The sequence below is a fragment of the Phalangium opilio genome, unplaced genomic scaffold, assembly GCF_054372755.1.
Source record: "Phalangium opilio isolate 3A_F unplaced genomic scaffold, DU_Popi_V2 ptg000094l_1, whole genome shotgun sequence".
In the NCBI taxonomy this organism is placed as follows: domain Eukaryota; kingdom Metazoa; phylum Arthropoda; class Arachnida; order Opiliones; family Phalangiidae; genus Phalangium; species Phalangium opilio.
In genome coordinates, this window is record NW_028324199.1 from 6,494,247 (window position 1) to 6,517,878 (window position 23,632).

At 40.4% G+C, this 23,632-nt stretch overlaps 3 protein-coding genes across 3 annotated transcripts; all 3 read right to left on the bottom strand.

Moving 5' to 3' along the window:
- Nucleotides 1-17,955: 17,955 nt before the first annotated feature.
- Nucleotides 17,956-19,699, bottom strand: LOC149639997 (uncharacterized). Its single transcript, XM_089850847.1, has 2 exons — nucleotides 18,703-19,699; nucleotides 17,956-18,011 (listed from the first exon to the last, which is right to left on the bottom strand). Exons 1-2 carry the CDS (start codon nucleotides 19,697-19,699, stop codon nucleotides 17,956-17,958), a joined length of 1,053 nt encoding a protein of 350 aa, XP_089706973.1.
- Nucleotides 19,700-19,834: 135 nt separating this feature from the next.
- Nucleotides 19,835-20,506, bottom strand: LOC149639998 (uncharacterized). Its single transcript, XM_089850848.1, has one exon. The coding sequence runs from the start codon at nucleotides 20,504-20,506 to the stop codon at nucleotides 19,835-19,837; it is 672 nt and encodes a 223-aa protein (XP_089706974.1).
- Nucleotides 20,507-20,526: 20 nt separating this feature from the next.
- On the bottom strand, nucleotides 20,527-22,722 carry LOC149639999 (uncharacterized). The gene is made up of 2 exons (XM_089850849.1): nucleotides 21,948-22,722; nucleotides 20,527-21,806 (listed from the first exon to the last, which is right to left on the bottom strand). The coding sequence occupies exons 1-2, from the start codon at nucleotides 22,720-22,722 to the stop codon at nucleotides 20,527-20,529; spliced, it is 2,055 nt and encodes a 684-aa protein (XP_089706975.1).
- Between the last annotated feature and the right edge of the window lie 910 nt (nucleotides 22,723-23,632).

Here is a 23,632-nt window from a genome sequence, read left to right on the forward strand (position 1 = left end):
TTGAAACTCTCCCAGAGTACCTCGCGCAGGCCCCTACCTTTAGTCGGGATTGTCATGTGCTGACCCCTAGCGCCATTTAAAAATAGAAGCTAGTTCTCATGAATGCTGGGAGGACTTTGTTACCGTTCCCAAGATGGCGGTACAGATGCTACGTTATAGGTATGGAGATTACTACTCCATTTCACCAGTCTCCTCTAAGCCTTAGGTATGCTGCCAAAGTCCTGCTTTCCATTTTTTCACCTAAAAATAAAGTAACTAAAAAGTTTGACATTCTGATGTAGAAGCTTCAAACAACGGCACATGCTCAGCTTTACTTTTAGATATAGTTACTTGTCAATGGGGAAAAGGCTTAACATACATAAATATATTCGGTATATATAGTTTTGTGCATGTAGTTCCAGTACATTATTTAAAGGGGATGTGTAAGAAAATTAAATCAGCAACTATGAAACTGATTTTATCTTAGTGTAATTGTTGTAGTGTTTTCCAAAAAGGGATTATAATTATAGGACCGAAGTAATGTGGGATGGTTCTATGGGAAATCATAAATTTTGAGTCGAAAATGTTCTATACTTCTGTTCCATGACCAGCCTATTTGCCCCCACAAGGGATGTATGCACCCCTTAACACAAGTTACGAGGGACTGCGAGGGTTTTACGGATGGCCCCTTATTTAACTTCTATCGTCATTTTGCTTTTGCCCCAAATGGTTGTAGAGAATTTTAGGGATGACCCCTTAATTAAAGTAGCATTGTGTACTGTGTGGGAGATTCTGAATGGAAAATTTTAACTGGTTATACAATTTATTGATTTAAAGATAGGCTTAGAATATTATTAAATTAAATATTCATAGATGAATAAATTAAATTATTGCTTAAGACCACAAAATTCACCCTCCCTTTCAAGTCAAAGATTCTCCCCCCTTTTCAAAGTTTAACATATCCCGAACCGACGCCACCAATTTCTTACATACAGGGTGTTTATGTTAAGTCTGCCTCATATGAATAGACCCAGCCAACAAATCTTTTGAATTTTATTTCGAGCTCGGGTTTTTAGGCGAGAAAGGGATAACCTGATTGGCTTGATTTTGCCATGCGCAGAAGTCTTGGAAATAGCACAGGTCCACAGGTCAAAAACCAGTTTATTAATTGCTCGGACCAGTTTTTTTATTCAAAATCCGTGGGTTACTGGTCCTTGGGACCAGTTTATTAATTGAGAATTTTTATGAAAATTCAGGAGGGACCAGTTTAAAAATTCTAGACATTATAAATTTCTACTCCATGAATATAGTCTCCTAGCCTTGACATTTTCTAATTCTTTCCTTCCTTGCTACAACCACTGCCCACTCGATCACGCTTTGGCTTCACACGCTTTGCTATAGATTATAGAAGCCCCTCCACACAATGTTTTTCCTATGTAAAAGCGCGTGTTGGTAATTTTGAGCTTTTTCGCTCGAAAAATCCCAGGAGCCAGCTTTTAACATGACCGGCTATGGGAGGAACACCGTTATTTTGCCCTAATTTTGAAACTATTGGTGCAAACCTCTCGAAATTTTAAAGAGATGTGAAAAAACAACGTTTGCTATGTTTTGGAAATTTTGAAAAGTTTCCCTTCTTTTTTTTGTATAAATATTAGAACGAAAATTAGCCCTACTTAAAGGGCTTGGTCTTGGAACGGTTTAATAAGTTTTTCCGTTTCACTTGTTCGAATCTCTTGAAATTTTAGTGAGAGGCACATTGAACGGTTTTAAGTTATGATGCAAAGTTTCGAAGTTTTCAAAGAAACAATTCACTTCCAAAAAATTCATTAAAATTGTGCTTGTGCATAATCCTACAACCTATTTAGTCGCTTAGGGAAATTTTAGGAAAAGGACTATCCGTTTTAAAAGTTCGAAATTTTCCACAATAATTTAAAAACTTTAAATATGCCTTTCACTAAAATTTCAAGAGACTCGAACCAGTGAAGCTGAAAGAAACAAATTTAAACTGTTTGAGACTAAGCCATTAAAATATGGTTCATTTTCGTTTTAATGTTGTTACAAAAAGCTTTGTAAGAGAAAAACTTTGCAAAAAATACCAAACATTATTTTGCAAATCTCATTAAAATTTCAAGAGATTTCAACCAGTATTTTCAAAATTAGGACGGAAATGTTAAGAGTTAACTCTGATTTTTGACATAATTTTGCATCTATAGCCCAATCGAATGGGCTGTGCGTCAACGAAATACTCCCTTAATTTTTCAATAGGATTAGTAAAAAATAAATTAGGGATAGGGTCACTGGTCCCAAGGACCAGTTTAATATTGTAGACGCTGGGGGTCACTGGTCCCGAGGACTAGTTTCAAAAAAATCCTTATTTCCAAGACTGCGCAGAACCCGTTTTACCCCAAGAGTCCGACTCTAATCCAATCAGAAAAATAAGAGATTTATTTTCTTCGCTCAACGACAGATGGTACTAGAGTAAACTTTGTTAGTCACGTGATCCTATCCCTTAGATGGAGACTATACCAAGCCAACTTCTTTATTTCTTGGTTGGGACTGTTATTTGGGTCAAACTTAGTAGGGGAAGTGCCAGCAAGGAACATGCATGGGATCTACAAGTTCATATGAACTCCCAAACACTAGCTGAAACAAGGAATTATTATATAAAAAGGACTTGGTTTGCCCAAGCCTAAAAAACAAAACGATAAGAGTTATTTCCAGTTGACTGAAGCGCGGATATTTTATTTTTCTATATAATTTTAAAGACAATCTGTATTTTACTACTCTTTAATTCAATCTCCTGATTTTACTGGTAATGGATTTATTTCCTATAAATTAATTGAAATAAAATATCTTATCTCAGATTTTTCAACAACAATTCCATTTTCGTAAAAATTTTATCATGAAAAATCTGAGATAAGTAATATTTTATTTCAATTAATTTATAGGAAATAAATCCATTACCAGTAAAATCAGGAGATTGAATTAAAGAGTAGTAAAATACAGATTGTCTTTAAAATTATATAGAAAAATAAAATATCCGCGCTTCAGTCAACTGGAAATAACTCTTATCGTTTTGTTTTTTAGGCTTGGGCAAACCAAGTCCTTTTTTATATAATATCTGTTCCTTCAGTCTTTATTTGTATTAATCTATTATAAAATAATATTTGCCTGAAATGCGAAATTTTTCTCTTCTAGGACGAGGTTAAAAATGGCTCTACAGTTCTACTAATTCTTATATGATACGGCTCACAATTCTTTTTAGAACCCGAGCTTTATAGTCAACTTCAAAACAAACCTGCCACGATTTTAAACTATCAAAGCCGTATCTTTTACAGTCCACTTTGTGATTGCAATTATCCATGACATTGCGTGCACTGCCCTTGTACGTTTACAGTGATTGGCACCGTGGACAGTTATTTTAATTAAAATACCTAGGCAGGGGAGTGCCAACATGAGCCAAAATTTTCCACTGGAGCGGGGGCAAAATGGCTGCCTAATGTTAAAGTCCCATAGAGTTGAACATTTGAGCGGGGGCTATCGCCCCCGCTGCCCCCGTAGTTGGCACGCCCTTGTACCTAGGCCACAGGTCCAGTTTTAAAAATATCCTTATTTCCAACACTGATCCATCTATCCTTCCAGCTTTTACAATCAACCATTGCATAGACTCACTCAATAGTCTGCCTAAGCAGGGATTTATAATAGAAGCTTACGCTTCCTGGATATTTCACTCACCTTAAAACGCGCACAACATTTATTCCTCGTCTGAAATAGTACCAGCCTGGCACGCGCGTTTGTGACGTAGAATTTGAGGCAAATTCAGAGGGGGGTTGAAGTATTTCACGTGATCGAGTTCTAATTTTGAATAGCGCGCGCGCACGCGCGCCAAAAGAAACATTTTGCCTCAATTTCTACGTCATCAGCCCCCCCCCAGTCCCCACCCGCGCGAATTTTTGTGACATAAATGTGTTTAAAATCAAAATGCCTTACTGAAGGCTACAGGGAAATATCCATGAAGCGTAAGCTTCTATTATAAATCCATGGCCTAAGTAAGGCAACTTAAGCCTTGGTCGAAACTAACATCTAAAATATAAATTAAAAAGGTATCTTAAGTATAGAATTTCAACCGTGACACATAATTAAACGAAAATTAGACCCGCCAGAGAAGTTTTTAATAAATATAGTGTTATATTTATTGAAAAATATCAAGATAAAGTTTCAAGGCGGTGAAATGGCAAATTAGCGTCGTCTACTGTAGAGTAACGAACAATTAGCGTCGTCTGCTGTAGAATAATCTTTTGAGGTACTTACATTTTTAATTAAATTAACATACTTAGACTTAATTAAATTTGATGAAACTTGAAAAAGGCACACCTTGAATAGTTACTTGTTAATTTAAAAGTATTCCGAAAGCTAACTTCCATGTAGTTTTTAAATGATTCGATGTACAGGAGCACCAAAAACCCCATGTTATTCCTATGGGAAAATCGGCGAAAATCTGTGCATTTTCATTTAACATTACGGGAGGGTGTGGGATCTTATCTAGAAGGGCCTACCGGCCCTCTAGAATAGTCACTCATGTTAAGGACAGACAAACTTATCAGTAACACCCTGTATAATGTTTTAAGTTTTACAATGTGTTATGTCTATTAAATCGCCTATAAAAACATATTTTCCATGATGTATTAAAAAACGACTTTAATCTTTAAACGATAAGATAAGAAATTGTTTATGTTTAAATACGAGTAGTTTTAATCGGATCGTCTCATACGTCGACCGCCATGTAACTTTTGCAACCAATGTAAATAAACACTGTTAAGTTTTTATTCCCGACCACATTCAATACGGAAGATCAAGCATACATAACAATGGCGACGGAGGCATTTTACACTTTACGTTAAAGAGCAGCGCTACCAGACAACAACAAGACATTTCTACTGAACACCGCTACGACACCTCTACCTCGCAAGACATGGCAGTCGTCTACGGCAGGTTAGAGATCTTTGACAGCAGAGTCGAATCATGGACCCAGTATGCTGAGCGCCTCGATGCATATTTCAAAGTTAACTCCATTACCGACAACGATAAACAGCGAGCGATACTACAAACGGTATTGGATCCCAATACGTATGCTCTACTACGGAATCTGATCCGACCACTCACGATCCCAGACAAGACCTATGCTGACTTGGTGACAGTGCTGAAACAACACTTCGATCCGAAACCTTCAAAAATAATGGAGCGATTCCATTTCAACAACCGGAACCGAAAACAAGGGGAGTCCGTGGCAATCTACGTTTCCGAGCTCAGAAAACTGTCTGAACATTGCAGTTTCGGTACAAACCTCAACGAAATGATCCGAGACAGGCTCGTATGTGGAATCAATGATGAAACCATGCAAAGAAGATTACTTACCGAGGATGACACTCTCACTCTGGAAGCCGCTACCCGCATTGTTCATACAATGGAAACCGCCACGCATAACACTCAACGTATTCAGAATGGAGAGAATCAGTCTGACACGTCCGCGAACTACGTCTCAAATCGAGACTCGGAATACGAAGTTGCCACACGACGAAAGCCTTTGAGAAGAGCAGATCGATCACAGTCTATGCCCAAGTTTGTTCCTAGTGCCAGACAATGCAATAGATGCACGTCTAAAAATCACAAAAGTCACGAATGCCCGTTCCTTGAAGAAGCATGTTACAAGTGTGAGAAAATTGGTCACATTGCCAAGGCCTGCCAATCAACAGCTGCCGAGAAACCGAATAAAGCGTACGGTGTAAACTCTAGACTTCAATCCCGAACACACCATATCGATCAAGACCAGCCAGTAGCACGGCAGTATGATTTCCCGGTCAACAATATCACAACTGAGAGCACAGACCCAGACACAAGCACACCACCACCCGATGTAATTACGTGTCAGATTAATGGAATTAACTTGAACTTCGAGGTTGACACAGGTTCCGGTCATACGATGATCAGAGAAGACGAATTTTGCCGAATTCCCAACACTGGAAAACTCGAGCAATTTAAGAAAAGTATACGTTCATACACTGGCGAGACAGTAGACGTCCTTGGAACAACGACAGTATTGGCTACGTTTAAGTCAAAGGAAGCCGAATTACCAGTCCTTGTCGTCAGGAGTCAAGGTCCCAATCTGTGTGGCAGAAAATGGCTACATTCTACGTTGAAGATATTGCCGTCTCTCAACGAGTTCGGGGTCAATCATATGAGTCCGACCAACATGCGACTAGACACCATTTTGAAGAAACATGATCACGTGTTCACGCCAGGACTGGGAAGACTGAAAAATGTACAAGCTCATCTTCATATCAAGCCTGATGCAATTCCAAAATACTGCAAAGCTCGAACAGTACCATATTCCATGACCGAAAAAGTGGAAGCTGAGCTGCAAAGAATGGAGAAAGAGGACATCATCGAAAGCATTCCGTTTTCTAAATACGCATCTCCAATTGTTCCAGTTGTGAAGCCAAATGGGAGCATTCGAATTTGTGCTGATTTCAGCTCAACGTCTAATCCAGCTATCAATACCGAAGTCTATCCGCTGCCAAGAGCCCAAGATATATTCTCCAGACTGGCAGGATGCAAATATTTCACGAAGATCGACTTAAAAGAAGCTTATAATCAGATTGAATTGGACAAGGAATCAAGAGAAATCACAGTGATCAATACATCGAAAGGGCTATACCAGTACAAGAGGTTACCATTTGGACTGTCATCGTCCTCCGCCATATTTCAGCGCCTTATGGAGATGGTTGTACAAGACATGGACAAAGTAATGCCGTTCCAAGATGACATCTTACTTGGCGCGAAAACGGAAAACGATCACTTACAACAAATAGACAAATTCCTCACCATCATAGGGACTAACGGATTAAAAGTACGACGAGAGAAATGCCACTTCTTTGTGTCTGAAGTAGAGTTCCTCGGTCATCGCCTGGACGCAGGACTTCATCCATTGAACAGTAAAATGGAAGAGATTATGCAAGCCCCAGAACCGGAAAACGTCGAGACCTTACGCTCTTTCTTGGGAATGATTAATTATTATGGTCGTTTTCTACCGAACCACGCATCAAATCTGGCGCCATTGCATAAACTCTTACGGAAAGACACCAAATGAACCTGGGAGAAGGAACAGAAAGATGCATTCCATCAAGCGAAGCTGGCCATGAAAACGTCCAAGATGCTGGTACATTATGATATGAACAAAGAAGTCTATCTATCATGCGACGCATCGCCCTACGGCCTTGGAGGGGTCATATCACACATGATAGAAGATTCAAGCGGCAAGCTGGAAGAACGGCCGATTTCTTTCGCTTCGAGGAGTTTAACTGCAGCGGAAAGGAACTATTCACAACTAGAACGAGAAGTCCTCGCCATTATTTTTTCCGTTACGAAGTTCAGGGATTACCTTTACGGGAAGAAATTTACATTGACCACGGACCATCAGCCACTAATATCGCTATTTTCACCAGAGAAACCAATACCACCGATGGCCGCAGCTCGTATACAACGTTGGGCACTTTTACTATCAGCCTTTCAATACGAGATCAAGTTCCGAAAGGGATCAGCGAACCAAAATGCTGACGCTTTGAGCAGACTACCTTTACCGATCACAACCACCAAGACCCCAGTACCAGCGGAATACGTATTACTTATGCAAGAAGTTGACCGGAGTCCTATAACCAGCATCAAATTGGAGGAACTAACAACCCAGGATCCGATCTTAAGCAAGGTTTTGCGATATATGCGCCAAGGATTTCCTACTACTAAGCTGGACTCAGATTTGGAAGTATATAAACGAAGACAAATGGAGCTCTCAAACTTCGACAACCTTCTCTTCATGGGAAACAGGCTCATCATACCAAAATCATGCCAGGGAGATTTCTTGCGAGAGCTGCACAACACTCACCAAGGGATAGTTCAAATGAAATCGTTGGCTCGCTCAAGGTTATGGTGGTCTAAAATCGATCAAGATATAGAGACAACAGTCAAACAATGCAACATATGCCAAGAAAATGCATCAATGCCTGCAGTGAAGTTCCAACCTTGGCCGGAAGTCCACCAACCCTGGGAAAGAGTTCACGCGGACTTTGCAGGACCAATTGAAGGCAGATATCTTCTCATCATAGTCGATGCCTACACTAAATGGATGGAGGTCAATATCACTCGATCAACTTCAACAGACGCCGTCACTACTTGTTTAAGAGACCATATTGCTCGCTTTGGAATCATGCGAACGCTAGTGACCGACAATGGGTCCTGTTTTACTAGCAATGAATTCCACAATTTTGTCACATCGAATGGAATTACTCATCTAACCTCTGCTCCATACCATCCCCAATCTAATGGACAAGCTGAAAGGAGTGTTCGAATTATCAAGACTGGACTGAAGAAACTCGATGGAGAGATCACGGACGAAATTAAAATCGTGAATGCCGGCCTAAATCAATTTCACTCTGGGAGTTTGGAGACACGCCTTGCACGTATCCTATTAAATTACCGAAGGACCCCACTCATTTCTGGAAAATCGCCTGCCGAGTTAATGCTTGGAAGAAATATCATAACACGGTTAGATCTATGTCATCCGAACTTCAAATCTACTTCGAACATAGCCGACGAAATCAACAAGAACACAGCATCACGGACTAATAATCCAACAACCTTAAAGTTTACTATTAATGATGCAGTCTATCTCAGGAATTTCGGGAGAGGAACGAAATGGAAATCTGGTGTTATTAAGAGACATATTGGAAAAATGATGTATGAAGTAGCAACAGAAAACGGAAATGTACGGAGACACCAAAATCAATTGCGCCCACAACTGAAGTCGTCATCCGGAGACGATAAAATAGCAGAGATCAGACCGACCACAGATCCCTTCAATTGGATGTTAAAAGCCAATGAGACCCCAGATCCAGTTGCGTCTCCAGCAATTCATTCAGCGTCTGTCATTCCTCGGACGACTAGACAATCCATGCACCCATCAGCCGTCAATGCAGACAATCTGAAGCCCAACCATCATTCCAATCGAACATTAGATCCTAAACCAAATGATAAACAAGAAGAGGCAGAGTCAGCTACGTCCAAACAGCATCCAGGAAGATGTGAAATACCAACACCCACAATCTTGCAAGAGGTCAATCCTATGTCGAGAGAACGACCTAGAAGAACTTGTCGACCACCGGAAAGATACACTGAAATGCCTAATGCCCTATATAAGTCATAACGCCATAAAAACATTAAGGGGAGAGTAATTGTTATGTCTATTAAATCGCCTATAAAAACATATTTTCCATGATGTATTAAAAAACGACTTTAATCTTTAAACGATAAGATAAGAAATTGTTTATGTATAAATACGAGTAGTTTTAATCGGATCGTCTCATACGTCGACCGCCATGTAACTTTTGCAACCAATGTAAATAAACACTGTTAAGTTTTTATTCCCGACCACATTCAATACGGAAGATCAAGCATACATAACACAATGGGAGGAAAATCCCTTGTTTTTCGCTTCAGTTTTTAAGATTTCTACCCTCAGCTCGCTCTCAGGGTCTGAAGGCTCGTCCTTAAGCCGCCCTCAATGTCCTAGCTTTCTCTTTTCAAACAGGTTTTTAAAGGGTTCTTTTGGTTTCCTCGTGAGTTGTGGGTAGCCTAGAAAGAAGTAACGACAAGGCCATAAACCCTGTCTCTTCTGTGTCTTCTTATATGTCAAATTCTCGTTCTGTCTCGTTTCCCGCGAGACTAAACTGTTACAGTGATGGATTTACGCGCCGAGTTTCGCGTGGTGTCTTGGCGCCATTTTGAAAGAGATATAAACGTACCCACACGTGTACTGTAGGAGTGAAACGGATATGCATAGCATTAAGACATTGCAAAGTTACTTATAAGTAAGAATTTGAGTATCCACAATTAATTAACGCTAGCTTTGGCTAATTTGCTTAATTCAGGGAGCGTAGCGGTCCTATAATTCCTATAAAATCCTATACTTTTTAACCTGTCCTATATTATCACCTTTAATTTCGTGAAAGGTCAGACTATAATATCAGCTATATTTTTCGACTTAGTTTGGGATGTTTTCGTTTATAGTTTAGCATCAAATTTATATCAAAATTTAGTTAGCTCTTTTATAAACGAGATCACATTTGACTAGACATGTCCGAAATTGCTTCAAAGGCTCGCTCAGAATTTTTTGTATACTATATTTTAATTTTAATTAAGTTTCTCTGAATTTTCAAAGTAAAATCCAATTTATTATTTTTTGATATTTTTCTACATATATAAGGTAGCCCCTGTATGTTATCTTCCTCGTGAACACTGGTGTGCTGCGTGATAAACATTTTTACAGGGGCCATAGGTTTAACATGGGGGTATTTTCCCCTAAACTGTATCTTTGCCCTAAATCTCGTACCATAGAAACAACATTACGCGGGAACGTGGCGTGGGAACCTTTTTCTGCCAGAGAGAAACATTTCTGGAACACGCGTGGGCCGAGAAAGCTTGGGGGCGCTTGATAAGACCGTCCTGTCCGACTTTTAATTTCCCTTTTTTTATATATATATTTCTTAAACTATACTACATCTGTATATAGAATAATCCCAACTTTAATGATCCCAAGAAGAAAGCTAAGGCCTAGACTGTTTCAAATAAATCAAGTATTATCCGTAATAGGCCTAGTGAACCAAATAGTAAATAATTGAGACCTGAGGTGAAGTAAACTATGGGTTTTGATTTTCGTGTCCGTATTGAAAGGACATTAATGGTTCACGTTTAAATAATCAGGTTTAGATTTTATAATAGAAGAAAGCATCATGGTAATAATTAAATAAGTGAAAGGGCTAATCGTAATCGGGTTATAGCTTCGGAGTTTTTATTCTTGTTATGGTGCGCATTAACTTTCAGTGCGTCTAACCACAAGTCAGCTTTTCTGATATTTAACGTTAATACTCATTTTGGCAAGAATATCGTTGAGGTGAAACGAGACATAGTGTTTATACTGTGAACCAGTTGTGAATGTAGCTATGAGAATATAGGTTTAACAATTGAAGCGTAGACAATTAGGCCTTTTCAAACACATAATGTTTATATCTCTCCAAAATTTATAAACTTCATTTCCTGTTTTTTCCCCCATTTACTGATTTCCATGTGTCTAAGACATATCTTTATTGGATGTAAATGTCGTCTGCTTTACTGTGTATTCGCTATGCTTGGAATACTGCTTTAATAATTCGTAAATTTTTACTTCAAAAAAAAACTAATTCTATATCTAGGTTAATAAGTTTGTAGTAGTAGTCGACCTGTTGACTCGGAGAGGTAATATTTTGGTTTTTCCAACTTGTTTGAAACTTTAAGTGGACAAAATGAATTGGCTGAAGTTCGGATATTCCAATTTCAACAAGAAAACATCTTAGTTTTTATTAAAAATATTACATTTAAAATGTTTTTGACCTACTTCCAAATTTCATGAAAGCAAAAACCATAGATATAATTGTTTTATTTATGCTCTAGAGTGGCTAATAGGCCTTTAGCCGATTCGATAAATAAGCGTTCACGATGTGGCAAAAAGGGGAAAGAAATCAGGTTTACTTGGGAGGTAATGGAAATAGTGCAGACACCGGTTAGGTAGCACCTACCTATAAGTTAAGTTCGCCGATTTGTCTTATTCCCCCAAAATTCGTAGGCCAGAAACTAGGTTTACAGGATTGCGCCACACTCGCGACGTTTTCGAAGATAGTTTGTATTCTGCAATTTCAACCTTAGGTATATTTGTTTTGCAATTGGGCATTGTTTCATTCCAAGACTTCACCAGGTTTCTTTTGGGTGACTTCTTGGGTTATTAGGTCGAAGCATAACCTCCTGGATCACGCGACTCGCGGACGCAGGCTGCTCGCGCTATAGAAGCCCGCTTAAAGAATTATTTTCCTATGTTAAAGCGCGTATCGAGGATTTTCGCTCGAAAAATCGAGAATTTTAAGCCGAAAATCCAATCCGTCAGCTTTTAACATGGCCGTCTATGGGGGAAACCATGTTTTGGACAAAACTTTATTAGTACGCGCCATCTACTCATTAGTAACGTTCGTGCAAATTTTCAGCCTTCTAGGGCAAGCGGTTTGGGCTTGGGATTATCAGTCAGTCAGGACTTTGATTTATACAGTGTGGAAGAGATCAGAGCAACACCTACCTTTGTGGAAAACCCCCAAAACCCCTGACGGACTACTTCACTGCAGTACATTTTCGATCTCGTATACAGGGTGTGACATGTGTCATTGTATGCAAATGAGAACCTGCAACAAGTACCATAGTGAATATCGTTTAATGATACGCACTTTGAAACGTTAAAGACCTACGATTAAGCTTAGGAACTAAGGCATCACACTACAAATTAAAGGGCTGTTTGGTAAACCCATCAGCGTAAATGTTCGATGTGCCTACCGTCGTGGTGTAGGCACTCTTCAAGACGATTGTCCATTTTTTACGTTTTGTAGCATTTGAAGAGTGATTCCTTATCTAGTAGGCCAAAGCATAAGGGTTCACTTTATGCTTTCGCCTACTTAGATAAGGAATCCATACGAGGTTACGAAGGTCAGAATTATCCGCGGCACTGAGAATTTGGCACATTATTCAATCAAACGTACGCGTCGTTACTAGCAGCTTAGTTCGTATAAACGTTGTAAGTACTGTGTCGTAGACGAATGGCAGCCTACTCCAACCGAGAAAAATTGGACATGACGTTTATTTTGGGTGAATGTCGCGGTAACGTTCAACAAGCGGCATTGCTTTATGCCGAACGCTTCCCACACCGAAGAAGGCCGGTTCGAAGAACCTTCACGAACGTTAGAGACAACCTACGAGATTTCGGGAGTTTCGTCGTGCAAGACCGTCAACGTAGAAGATACCGTATAATTGGTAATCATGAGAGGGAAGTCGACATTCTAGCACGTTTTGAAGCCAATCCTCATACTAGTAGTAGAGCGGTCGGAGAAGAGGTTGATCTAAGCCATTCAACCGTTCTTGCCATTTTACATCGGCATCACTACCGGCCCTATCATATCCACCTCCATCAAGCCTTAACGGACGATGACTACCTAAGACGTCAAGACTTCTGTCTCACCATGCGCGAGCTAATTGAAGCCGATCCATTGTTCTTAAGAAAGGTTCTTTTTTCTGATGAGGCGACATTTCACAGGGATGGTACGGTAAACCGACATAACTTACATTACTGGACCCAACGAAATCCATACTGGTTACATTACCATCAAATTCGATGGAAGATAAATGTTTGGTGTGGCATTCTGGGGAACAGAATCATCGGACCTTTCTTCTTCGAGAACAACATTACTGGTGACAGGTATTTGCACTTCCTGCGCCACGAGTTTAGTGATGCGATAGACGCATTACCATTAGCAGTGATGCGGGACCTATGGTTCCAGCAGGATGGTGCGCCACCACATTGGGCGGTCAATGTTCGCCAATGGCTAACTGAGCACTTTCCAAACCGTTGGATCGGTAGAGGTGGACCAATTCTGTGGCCAGCAAGATCCCCTGACCTAACCCCACTTGATTTCTTCTTATGGGGATATGTTAAGGGGGAGGTGTATGCAACAGAACCTTCAAATGTAGACGACTTGAAGGCCAGTATTCGAAGCGCAATTGAACGAATTACTCCTCAAATGCTAGAAAACGTAATACAAGGCATGGACAATCGTCTTGAAGAGTGCCTACACCACGACGGTAGGCACATCGAACATTTACGCTGATGGGTTTACCAAACAGCCCTTTAATTTGTAGTGTGATGCCTTAGTTCCTAAGCTTAATCGTAGGTCTTGAACGTTTCAAAGTGCGTATCATTAAACGATATTCACTATGATACTTGTTGCACGTTCTCATTTGCATACAATGACACATGTCACACCCTGTATACGAGATCGAAAATGTACTGCAGTGAAGTAGTCCGTCAGGGTTTTGGGGGTTTTCCACAAAGGTAGGTGTTGCTCTGATCTCTTCCACACTGTATAGATATAGATTGAGCTGAGAAACAAGATTATCTTAAATATTAAAATAAATACATAATTAATATTATATATTTTCCTCGTTAATAATTCACCTTATTGCGCGTTACATCGTTTTAAGAAAGAACAATAGCAAAATGTTGAGCTACGAGACTTCAATTGAAGTTGAAAATGCAGCTTATGCCTGTTGTTTCGCCATACAGAATTCGGTAGTATATGAGGGTTTAGAATCCCATAGATGTCTAAGAACAGCGAAATTGCTTGAACCTTTTAGGAATTACAGAGTGACCATCTCTTCGGCATTTGAAGTCAACTGCATAATAAAACATCTATTTAAAAAAACTGCGTCATAACACAACAAATATTCAAATTATATAAAAAGGACTTGGTTTGCCCAAGCCTAAAAAACAAAATGATAAGAGTTTCTCCATTTGACTGAAGGGCGGATATTTTTTTTTCTATATAATTTTAAAGACAATCCGTATTTTACTACTCTTTAGAATTTAATTCAATCTCCTGATTTTACTGGTAATGGATTTATTTCCTATAAATTAATTGAAATAAAAAATTACTTATCTCAGATTTTTCAACAACAATTCCATTTTCCTAAAACATTTTATCATGAAATTTATTTTTTTTCAAGGAAGAAGTGGTTTAAATTTCAAATAATTCTCTCATTAAAAACATATTATAAGCGGTCTATTCGACTACAAAAGTGAGGACTTTTATAACCTTTAATATAGGGTTTTGTTTCTTCTTTATGCACAGGCACAATTATTGGATGGTTTAGGGAAGATTTTAGAAGTGTTGGTTGAGTTGCATAAAGCAACGCAGGGTAGCTTAGTTATTTCATCATAATGGTGAAACAAAAAGAGTAAAGCACACATGAATTTAACTATCGACTTTGTAACAATTCTTTTTTTTTGGTGAGGGGTGAAAGATTTCAAGAAATTTAACGTTAATTTTTATTTTCAGGAGAACTGGGTTAAGTACAGTTGAATAGTCATGTAATCCGACAGATCAATTTTTCTATATTCATTAACCTCGAGGTACGAAATTGAAAAATTCGTGTTTCGTTAAAAACGGTATGAAAACTTCTTGTGTTTAAAAGCTTTTGAGAAAAAAATCTTCAGAAATTAGAAAAACAATGTGTCAATTAGATTACATTTATACGATATCCCTTGAAGAATAAATTTCATGATAAAATGTTTTAGGAAAATGGAATTGTTGTTGAAAAATCTGGGATAAGTAATTTTTTATTTCAATTAATTTATAGGAGATAAATCCATTACCAGTAAAATCATGAGACTGAATTGAAATCTAAAGAGTAAAAATACGGATTGTCTATAAAATTATATGGAAAAAAATATCCGCGCTTCAGTCAACTGGAAAAACTCTTATCATTTTGTTTTTTTAGACTTAGGCAAACCAAGACTTTTTTATAATATTTGTTCCTTCAGTCTTAATTTGTATTAATCTCTTATAAAAATAATTTTATGCTTGTCAAACGTCATTCATTCGAGGTTCCAGTAAGACGTTCGTGAGCATATTGGCTCGTACTGAGTGCCTGGCATTATTTTATGGCAAAGTTTAAATGACTTGGGAGGCGAGTGGTAAATAATTTCACCATTGGTGTGCGAGTGGTAACATAATTCGCCTTTGGTAGGCGGGTGGTGACTTTCTAGACCATTGCAGGCGCTTGGTAACTTAAGTCATCATTGGTAGGCGGGTTTTAACTTTATTGACCATTGACAGGCGGCTGGTATTGTAATTCACCATTGGTAGTCGTTTGGTAACTTAATATAATATGAAAGGGTTATTTGTCAACTTAACTTGAGAGCACGCACCAGAAGGAAAATTTGCAAAATAGCTTTGAGCTAGCTACAATCAATAGTTTCATAATTTAAAAGCATTCCAAACCTTAACTTTAGAAAGAACCAATGTTTTATTTTAATCAAAATTAGGTTAGTTGTCAACATATTCCTACTCGCTTTGCAGTTTATGAGCTCTTCCATGGTGATACCATACTTTTTAATAGGTATACTTTAGTGACATGTTACAATGAAGTTCAACGACAAGTTCATAATACTCATTACCCTTTAAACGTTTAATGGATTTTTCTTGTCTAGGAACTTCTAAAGACTGAGTGGCAGATTCCAGCTATAGCCTTATAAATCACGCGACTCGAACGTAGGCAGCGATTTAACAATAGCCACGTCCGAATTTTCAGGCTGTCTGCCTAGTCACGTCATTTATGGGTCCATGGCCCTGCGGAACGATATAGCAGTGCCCTCAAGTTCACAAAATCAATAGAAGAATTCAAAAAACGTGTTTCGAAAACCAAATAATTTGGTCAAAAGACTAATAAAAACATTCATTTTTTAGTCTTTTTATTCGCTACAGAATAGTCAGTTTTTCGAAGCTCATTATTTGGTATTCTAAGATTTTGAAAACGGGCACTCTCTCACAAAAACCGAATTTACACCATTAGTGCACAGTTTTTCTTCATTTAGGATTGTTTTATTAGGGAAATAGTTTATTCCCAATTTTCAAACATTGCTACCACTCTAACACCAGGTAATACTTGACTAAAGAGATTTATTTGAACCTCTTTTTCTTCAAATCTTTAGAAAAACCAACGCAACATGAAAACAAAAAGACGATGCTATATTTTTTCAAAGTTATTCCGTCTTTAAGTTCTTTTAGTTTGTCTAAAATTTAGTCCTTGGATTTTTAACATATTGGTATGAGAACTGATGCAAGTTTACGTGTCCCGCTATTGCCAGTCTAGCTTCAATGAAGGCAGATCTCACGGTTAGCGTTCTGAAAATTTATAAGAGACCTCATCATCTAGGCTACCATCGACAGCTATTTGATAGTTACATCCTTTTAGGAAATAATCGGCAATGGATGTAGTGAGTTGGCATCGAGTGTGCTGGTGCTCTTGTGGAAAAAACTTCCAAATAGTAGCAGGCATTTGACGCTGGAAATCTGAGGAACTTCGTTTGTCCTGGAAAAAATATTCCATTACATTTTCCACATTATTTTCATTTTGCATAGATTTTTAAAATACTTAGATATCTGATCCCCATTTTATATATTTTCTGGAAAAACTATGGAACGTTTTAGCATAAATGGAATTTTTAATGGATTTTGTTCACGGGTGTTCCAATAACACCGTACAAAGACATACTAAGTGCGGAACATTGTTTGGATAATTTGTCTAACATCCATCTTACTGTAACCACATAAATTGATTGCAAATCTAGGATTTTAGGAAAAAAAATTAATTAATCGTTATATTTCCATCATTAACACTTTGCTTTCTACTTGATTACATGCTACAAATGAAGATCAAACCCACATTTGGCGCGATAAAACAATTTTTAGAGCAATATCTAAACGTCGTACAAAAATAATCGCAAATTTGCAAACAAAGTCTTCTCTTCTGGGTCTACCCTTTTAATTTTATCAATCGTCTTTGGAATGATAATATAGTCTAAGATATAATAGACCATTTCATTATATTGACATGGGGGAAGAGAACTCTACAGGGCGAAGGGGTCCGTCAAGAAGCGCCGCTAGAGGCCATGCGTGTTATTTAGCTCCATCTGGCAAGTCCTCTAGGCGAGTCAGAAGAAACCCCTCCGCCCCAGCGCGTTGGTTTATCCGCAAGTAATTACAAGAATGGTCTATTGACAGAAAGTCGAAAAAACTAGATTCACCTGAAAATATGCAGATGGGGCCAGCAATCTTGGACCATGTGCTACAAACTCTGGCGCACTTGTTTAAATCTCTGGCCCCTAAATTTTGGAATATTTTCTCTATAACAGGTGCGTTGGAGGAAAGGAATGATCCAACCCATTTATCCACCACAGGAAGATTATCTTTCTCCTGTTACGTCCCTTGTGGGGGTTTTACTGAATATCTAAAGGTCTCATGTAGCTGGTTCGTAATCAGTAGCCGCGTAGTTGTTATAAGCGAATAAACAGACTTATTTTGATGAAACGAAAAAAAAATTATTTATTCATAAACGGAAATAATAAAAAAAAAACACTTTACTAAGTAATAAACGCCAAAGGGAGGTTAAACTGATTTTTAACATATTGCGGTGATAGCGAGCGTTTTAGGGTTACCGAACGTATTGCGGTGGTAGCGAGGGTTTTAGGGTTAACGTTCGGCTAAAGCGAGTGGCCGAAGGGGTTACTAGCGAAAAATCAGACTAGGGGGTCCGAAAGCGAAGCGTGTATCCTTAGCGAGATACCAAAAAACTACTGACTCTTTTTTCTCCTCGAGTCCTAGCTCTCTTCTTTTCTCAGGGTGGTCTGAAAGGCTTAGGTAGAAAGGGGCATAGGTAAGCTTACAGTGCAGTTTCGGGGGGTGTTTGGTGACGTCTTTTTACACGTTTCAGTGACGTCTTGGGTTTTTTGGGCTCTTTGGCGTAAACAACGTAGTCTTACAAATTTTTGAGTATAGAGAAAATGAAATTGGCAGAAGGCCATAACTAAAAGTTTAAACTAAAAAAGGTTCATAATGTGAAGTTGCGATTTCACAGGCTCCCCCGCGATTGAACTTTTGTTCAATCCAAAAAAGTCACTTATTGTTTTTCTGTGTTAAATTTATAAACGATATAGAAGCTGAATAGGTCTTCTAAGCTTGGTTCCACCAGATAGTCTCACCATACATGCTCGAACATTTCCGTCGCGTCCCGGAAATACTTCGTCTATTACACCTAGATCCCGGGTGAGACGAGGCTTCTTTTCTTCCCCGATGAGGACTACGTCTCCGGGTTTAATTGGCATTGAAGGGTTGTTTTTTGTTCTATGATGGGCTGATCTGAGTTGCAGAAGGTATTCTGCTCTCCAGCGTTTCCATAATCCATCGATTATGGTTTGGCGATAACGTAGGCGTCGTGTCAGCTCCTTTCTACTTGCGGGAAGTTCGTTGATTTTAGGAATTGTTCGGGACGGTAGACTGGTCATCCTTGCGCCTAGGAGGAAATGGTTTGGGGTAATCGGTGCTGGCTCGTGGACATCCTCAGAGGTGAACGTGATTGGACGGGAGTTAATGCAGGCTTCCGCTTCCGTTAGAGTTGTGGCAATTTCGTCAAAGGATAGTTTAGCTCGTCCCATGGTTTTGCGTAAAGCGCTTTTGACTGATCCGACTAACCTCTCCCAAAATCCGCCCCACCATGCGGCGCGATCAGCGATGAATGTCCAGTGAATTTGTTGATTAGCGAAGTACCGCGAAATTTGAGGGCTAGCTAAGTTTTTCCATAAGTCATTAAGTTCCGTATTAGCGTTATCTGAGTAGAGGTGTTTTATCATACCACGACCCGAAACGAATCTTCGAAAGGCAAGTAGGAAAGTATCTGTAGTCATATCGGGCACGAGCTCCAGATGCACAGCTCGCGTGACGGCGCAGGTGAAGAGCGCGACGTAACATTTTTTCTCTTCTCGCGTGAAGAGTGGACCGGCGAAATCCAGCCCGCAACTTTCAAAAGCGGGTGTTTCGGTAGATCGAAACTCCGGTAGAGGGGCCATTACCGCGTCCGATGCTCGTACTTTGAAGTAATGGCAAATGTTGCCATTTTTAATTACTGAGCTAACGTATGCACGTGACTTGGTCACGCAGAACTTTTCCCGCAAAGCGGCGGTTGTTATTATTACTCCGGCGTGCATAACCTTTTCATGCGCGTTGATTACGAGAAGCTTTGTGAAAGGGTGTTTCGGCGCGAGAACCCAGCGGTGACGTTCCGCGTACGTCAGACCGCTTCCTTTCAAGCGTCCGTTTACCCGTAAAAGTCCGTCCGAGTCTTAGTACGGATGTAGAGTTAAGATTTTAGAATCATTTTGAATCTTCTGTTCTTTAGCGAGTAGCTCTACTTCCTGTTGAAACTGATCTTTCTGGGTATGGCGAATCCAGTAGATTTCGGCTTGGAGAATATCATTAGCGGTTAGTTCTCCGCTGCGTCTTTGGTCTTTGAATCTCAAGTTCTGCTGGTAGCGTAGAATCAAGGCCGTGAGACGATAGAGCTTTGTCAAAGAGTTGAAAGCGTTGAGGTTTATCGGCGATTCTCTTGGCGGGCTCGTCACAGACAATGTGAGTGTGGTGGTTCGTAACTCGTCTAGGACGGGTTCGAAATCAAGTTCTGAGGGGGGATCGGTCTTTGAGCAGGTTTCAGTTTCGGTAAGCCAGCGTGGCCCATGCCACCAGAAGGAATCCTTGGCTTGTTCAGCCATGTTGCTTCCACGCGTTGGACGGTCAGCGGGATTTTCCGATCCTTTGCAATGATGCCAAAGTATGGGGTCAGAAACTGATTTGATTTCTCTTACGCGATTAGAGACGAATGGCTTCCAGCGGTCGGCCCTTCCTTTTATCCACCCCAGAGCGATTTTAGAGTCGCTCCACATCAAGGTCTTCTTGGGTTTGATTTCCAATTGAATCATCAGATGTTTGACCAGCTGCGCGGCAAGAAGGGCTCCCATTAATTCGAGGCGAGGGAGCGTCAGCTTTTTAAGGGAGCTACTCGTGATTTTGACGTTACGAGTGTAGAAGCGTAGTGTCCCTCCTTGTTACGGTATTTGAAATACACTACGGCAGCGTAGGCCTTCGGGCTAGCGTCAGAAAAGCAATGTAGTTCCAGGCTTTCTGGATCGAGATCGACGGCTTCGTTAAAGTAGTGACGAGGAATGGCAATTTCCTGAAGATTTCTTAACTCGCAGCACCAGTCTTCAAAAATTCCGTTTTCTTCATCCGGGAGCTCCTCGTCCCAGGAGAGCCCCTTTTCCCAAAGTTGTTGGAAAAGTATCTTGGCTCGTACCGTGAAGGGCGAAATGAAGCCAAGCGGGTCAAAAACTTTTGCTACTGATTTCAGGACCCATCTTTTTGTGTTCTTCCGATCCTTAATGAAATCAAGCAGATCGTCAATGACAAAAGTAAATACGTCATTTACATTGTCCCAAGCGAGTCCAAGAATTTTGGTGGGTGCAAATGAAGTTTTAAGAGCGGGTGGCTTCGTTGTTAAGTTTTTAGCGGTCAAAATTTCTTTTAGCTGGGGCGAATTAGTCTGCCATTTTGTCAGCGTCATGCTAGCTTCTTTTAATAGTGTTATCGTGTTGGTGATTAGATCAAGAGCCTCCTTTTCTGAGTCTGCATTAGAAACCAGGTCGTCTACGTACATAGAATCGTTTAGTAGTTGACTTGCTTCAGGGTAGGTTTCTTTGTACTTCTGGGCATGTAAGCGGATGGTTGCGGCCAATAAAAAGGGACTTGAAGTTGCCCCGAAGGGTACTCGTGTCATTCGATAGATGCTGAGATCTTGAGGTGCGTACGGGTCATCGACATTTACCCACAAAAACCGTAGCGCGTCTCGATCCTCTGGTTGAATCTCTATTTGCAGGAAGGCTTTAGTAATGTCGGCAGTAAAGGCTACTTTCTTTTCGCGGAAGCGCAGTAAAATGTCCAATAACTCGGGGTTCAGATTGGGTCCTGCTTCTAGGCAGGAGTTGAGGCTTGATACTCCGAGAGCGTGTGATGACGCGTCGTTGACTATGCGTGTTCGGGTCGAGGTGCTAGCTTCTCTCGTGACGGAGCGGTGCGGGAAGTAATAAAGCGGGTAGCCAGTTTTCTGTGAAGGATCTACTCGTTCAGCGACTCCGGTGTCGAGTTGCTCTTTGATGATTGCGTTGTATTCTTGGAACCTAACGGGATCTCCTCGAAGTTTGTTAAGTAGATTTAGGATGCGTTTTTTCGCGACGGAAAAATTGTCTCCTAGCTGATGATCTCCTGACTTGAATGGTAACGCAACAGTATAGCGGCCGTTATTGAAACTTGTTGTTTTTGAGAACTTTCCGAGTATTTGTTTTCCCCTTTATTCATCCTCGTCGGAGTCTTTGATTCCAAAGGATTCAAGTTCCCAGAACTTGCGGAGCTGGTCGGAAACGGCGTCTTCTTCAGGGATAACGGTTGTGTGTACGTGCATGATAGTGATAGCATTAAGCCCAACACCAAGCGAAGCGACGGAAGCGGGTCCCTGAAGAGTCCCACCAAAAACTGTATCCATAGCGATGAGCGTGGGGCTTAACCTCTCTACTTTGCCGCTCGCAACAGCCCAGAGGTAGTTTGCTCCTATTAGAACCTCGATAGCGTAAGGTTCTTGAGTTCCAACTTCTACGGTAGCCGTGTCAGCCATCAGCAGATTCCTTTTTTGAAACTCTTCCGTGATCTCCATTCCAGGCACTGAGAAAACCGCTCCGCAGATAGTGGGCGTTTCGTAGGCTTCAAAGAGAACCTTACTCTCGTAATTGTGACGGCTCACGAGTTCTAGTTGTACTCTTCGTCTCAGTACTCTTTGCGGCGTTGAGTTTCCAAAATTATTTGTCTCCAGTACGTCTTCACTGATAATTGGTAGATTTAGCGCTCGCGAAACGCTTTCCTTTATAAAGGTCACGTGACTCCCCGTGTCAAGGAGACATCGGACATTTTTTCCTTCTTCTTGGTTTGGACGTTTAGCAGTGGCTACAGCCGTGTGAAGGAAAACGTATGTCGAATCTTGTTTGGAGACACCAGCGGTCATTTGTGCTACTTGATTAACTGCTTCTGAGCTCGCTGGATTAGGGGCGGTGCGTTGGTCCTCGAGTTGGTCGCAAATGCTAGAGTGATGGCGTCCTTGACATTTTTTGCATGTTTGAAAGCGGGACATGCAATTTCTCGACGGGTGATTTTCCCGTAAACAGACGAAACAGCGTTTCCGTCTGAGTAGAACATCTTTCTTTTCAGGTACAGTTAGTTTAGTACATTGCGTGGTGGTATGCTCGCTTTGGGAGCAGTAAAGGCAAACCCTCTGTAGCGGTTTTGTCTTGCGATTATCTCGTTGGCGGTCTTCTTTCTTGAACTGCGTGTTTTCGATCAGATTCTGGCGCGGCTGATCTTGTGAGTGCTGAAGCACGTTCCCGGCTGGATATTTCTCGTTGTAAAAAATCCATTAGCTCGCTGATTTGTAGGGAATTAGCGTATTGCCGGCTAAAAGCGAGGGTAATATCTTCAGGGAGACATTGAGTGATTATAGGGCAGAGTAAACTTCCGTACGTTTGAACAACGATTAGCAGATCTTCCAGGCTTCTAATGTGAGTCATGCAGGTGTCATACAGTCTCCTTAATCCTTGAACGTCGTTAGATTTCTTTACCGCGGGAAGATGAAGTAGAGCGAACATGTGTTCATTTACAATAACTTCTTGTCGGCCAAACCGGTCTTGAAGGTTAATTATAGCGGAGTCGTAATTAGCGTCGGAAAGGCTTAAACCTTTCAATGAGAGTAAAGCTTCACCTTCTAGATATGATCGTAAGTAGGTGAATTTGTCAGTTTTTGACAGGGTCGGGTTGTTGTGAATGGCGCTTTGGTAATGTGCCCAGAAGTCTTTCCATTCCTCTATTAATCCCGAATAGCGGCGAATTTCCAATTTGGGAAGTCTAACGGTAGGAGTGGCGCCGTGTTGGAACGATGCTGTAGAAGCGTTACCGACTTGAGCTTGAGAGATGACTGACGTGTTAACTAGCCCCGTAGACTGTAGATTTTGGGGATTCGTAGCTACTGTAGGCGCGTTTGTTGCTCC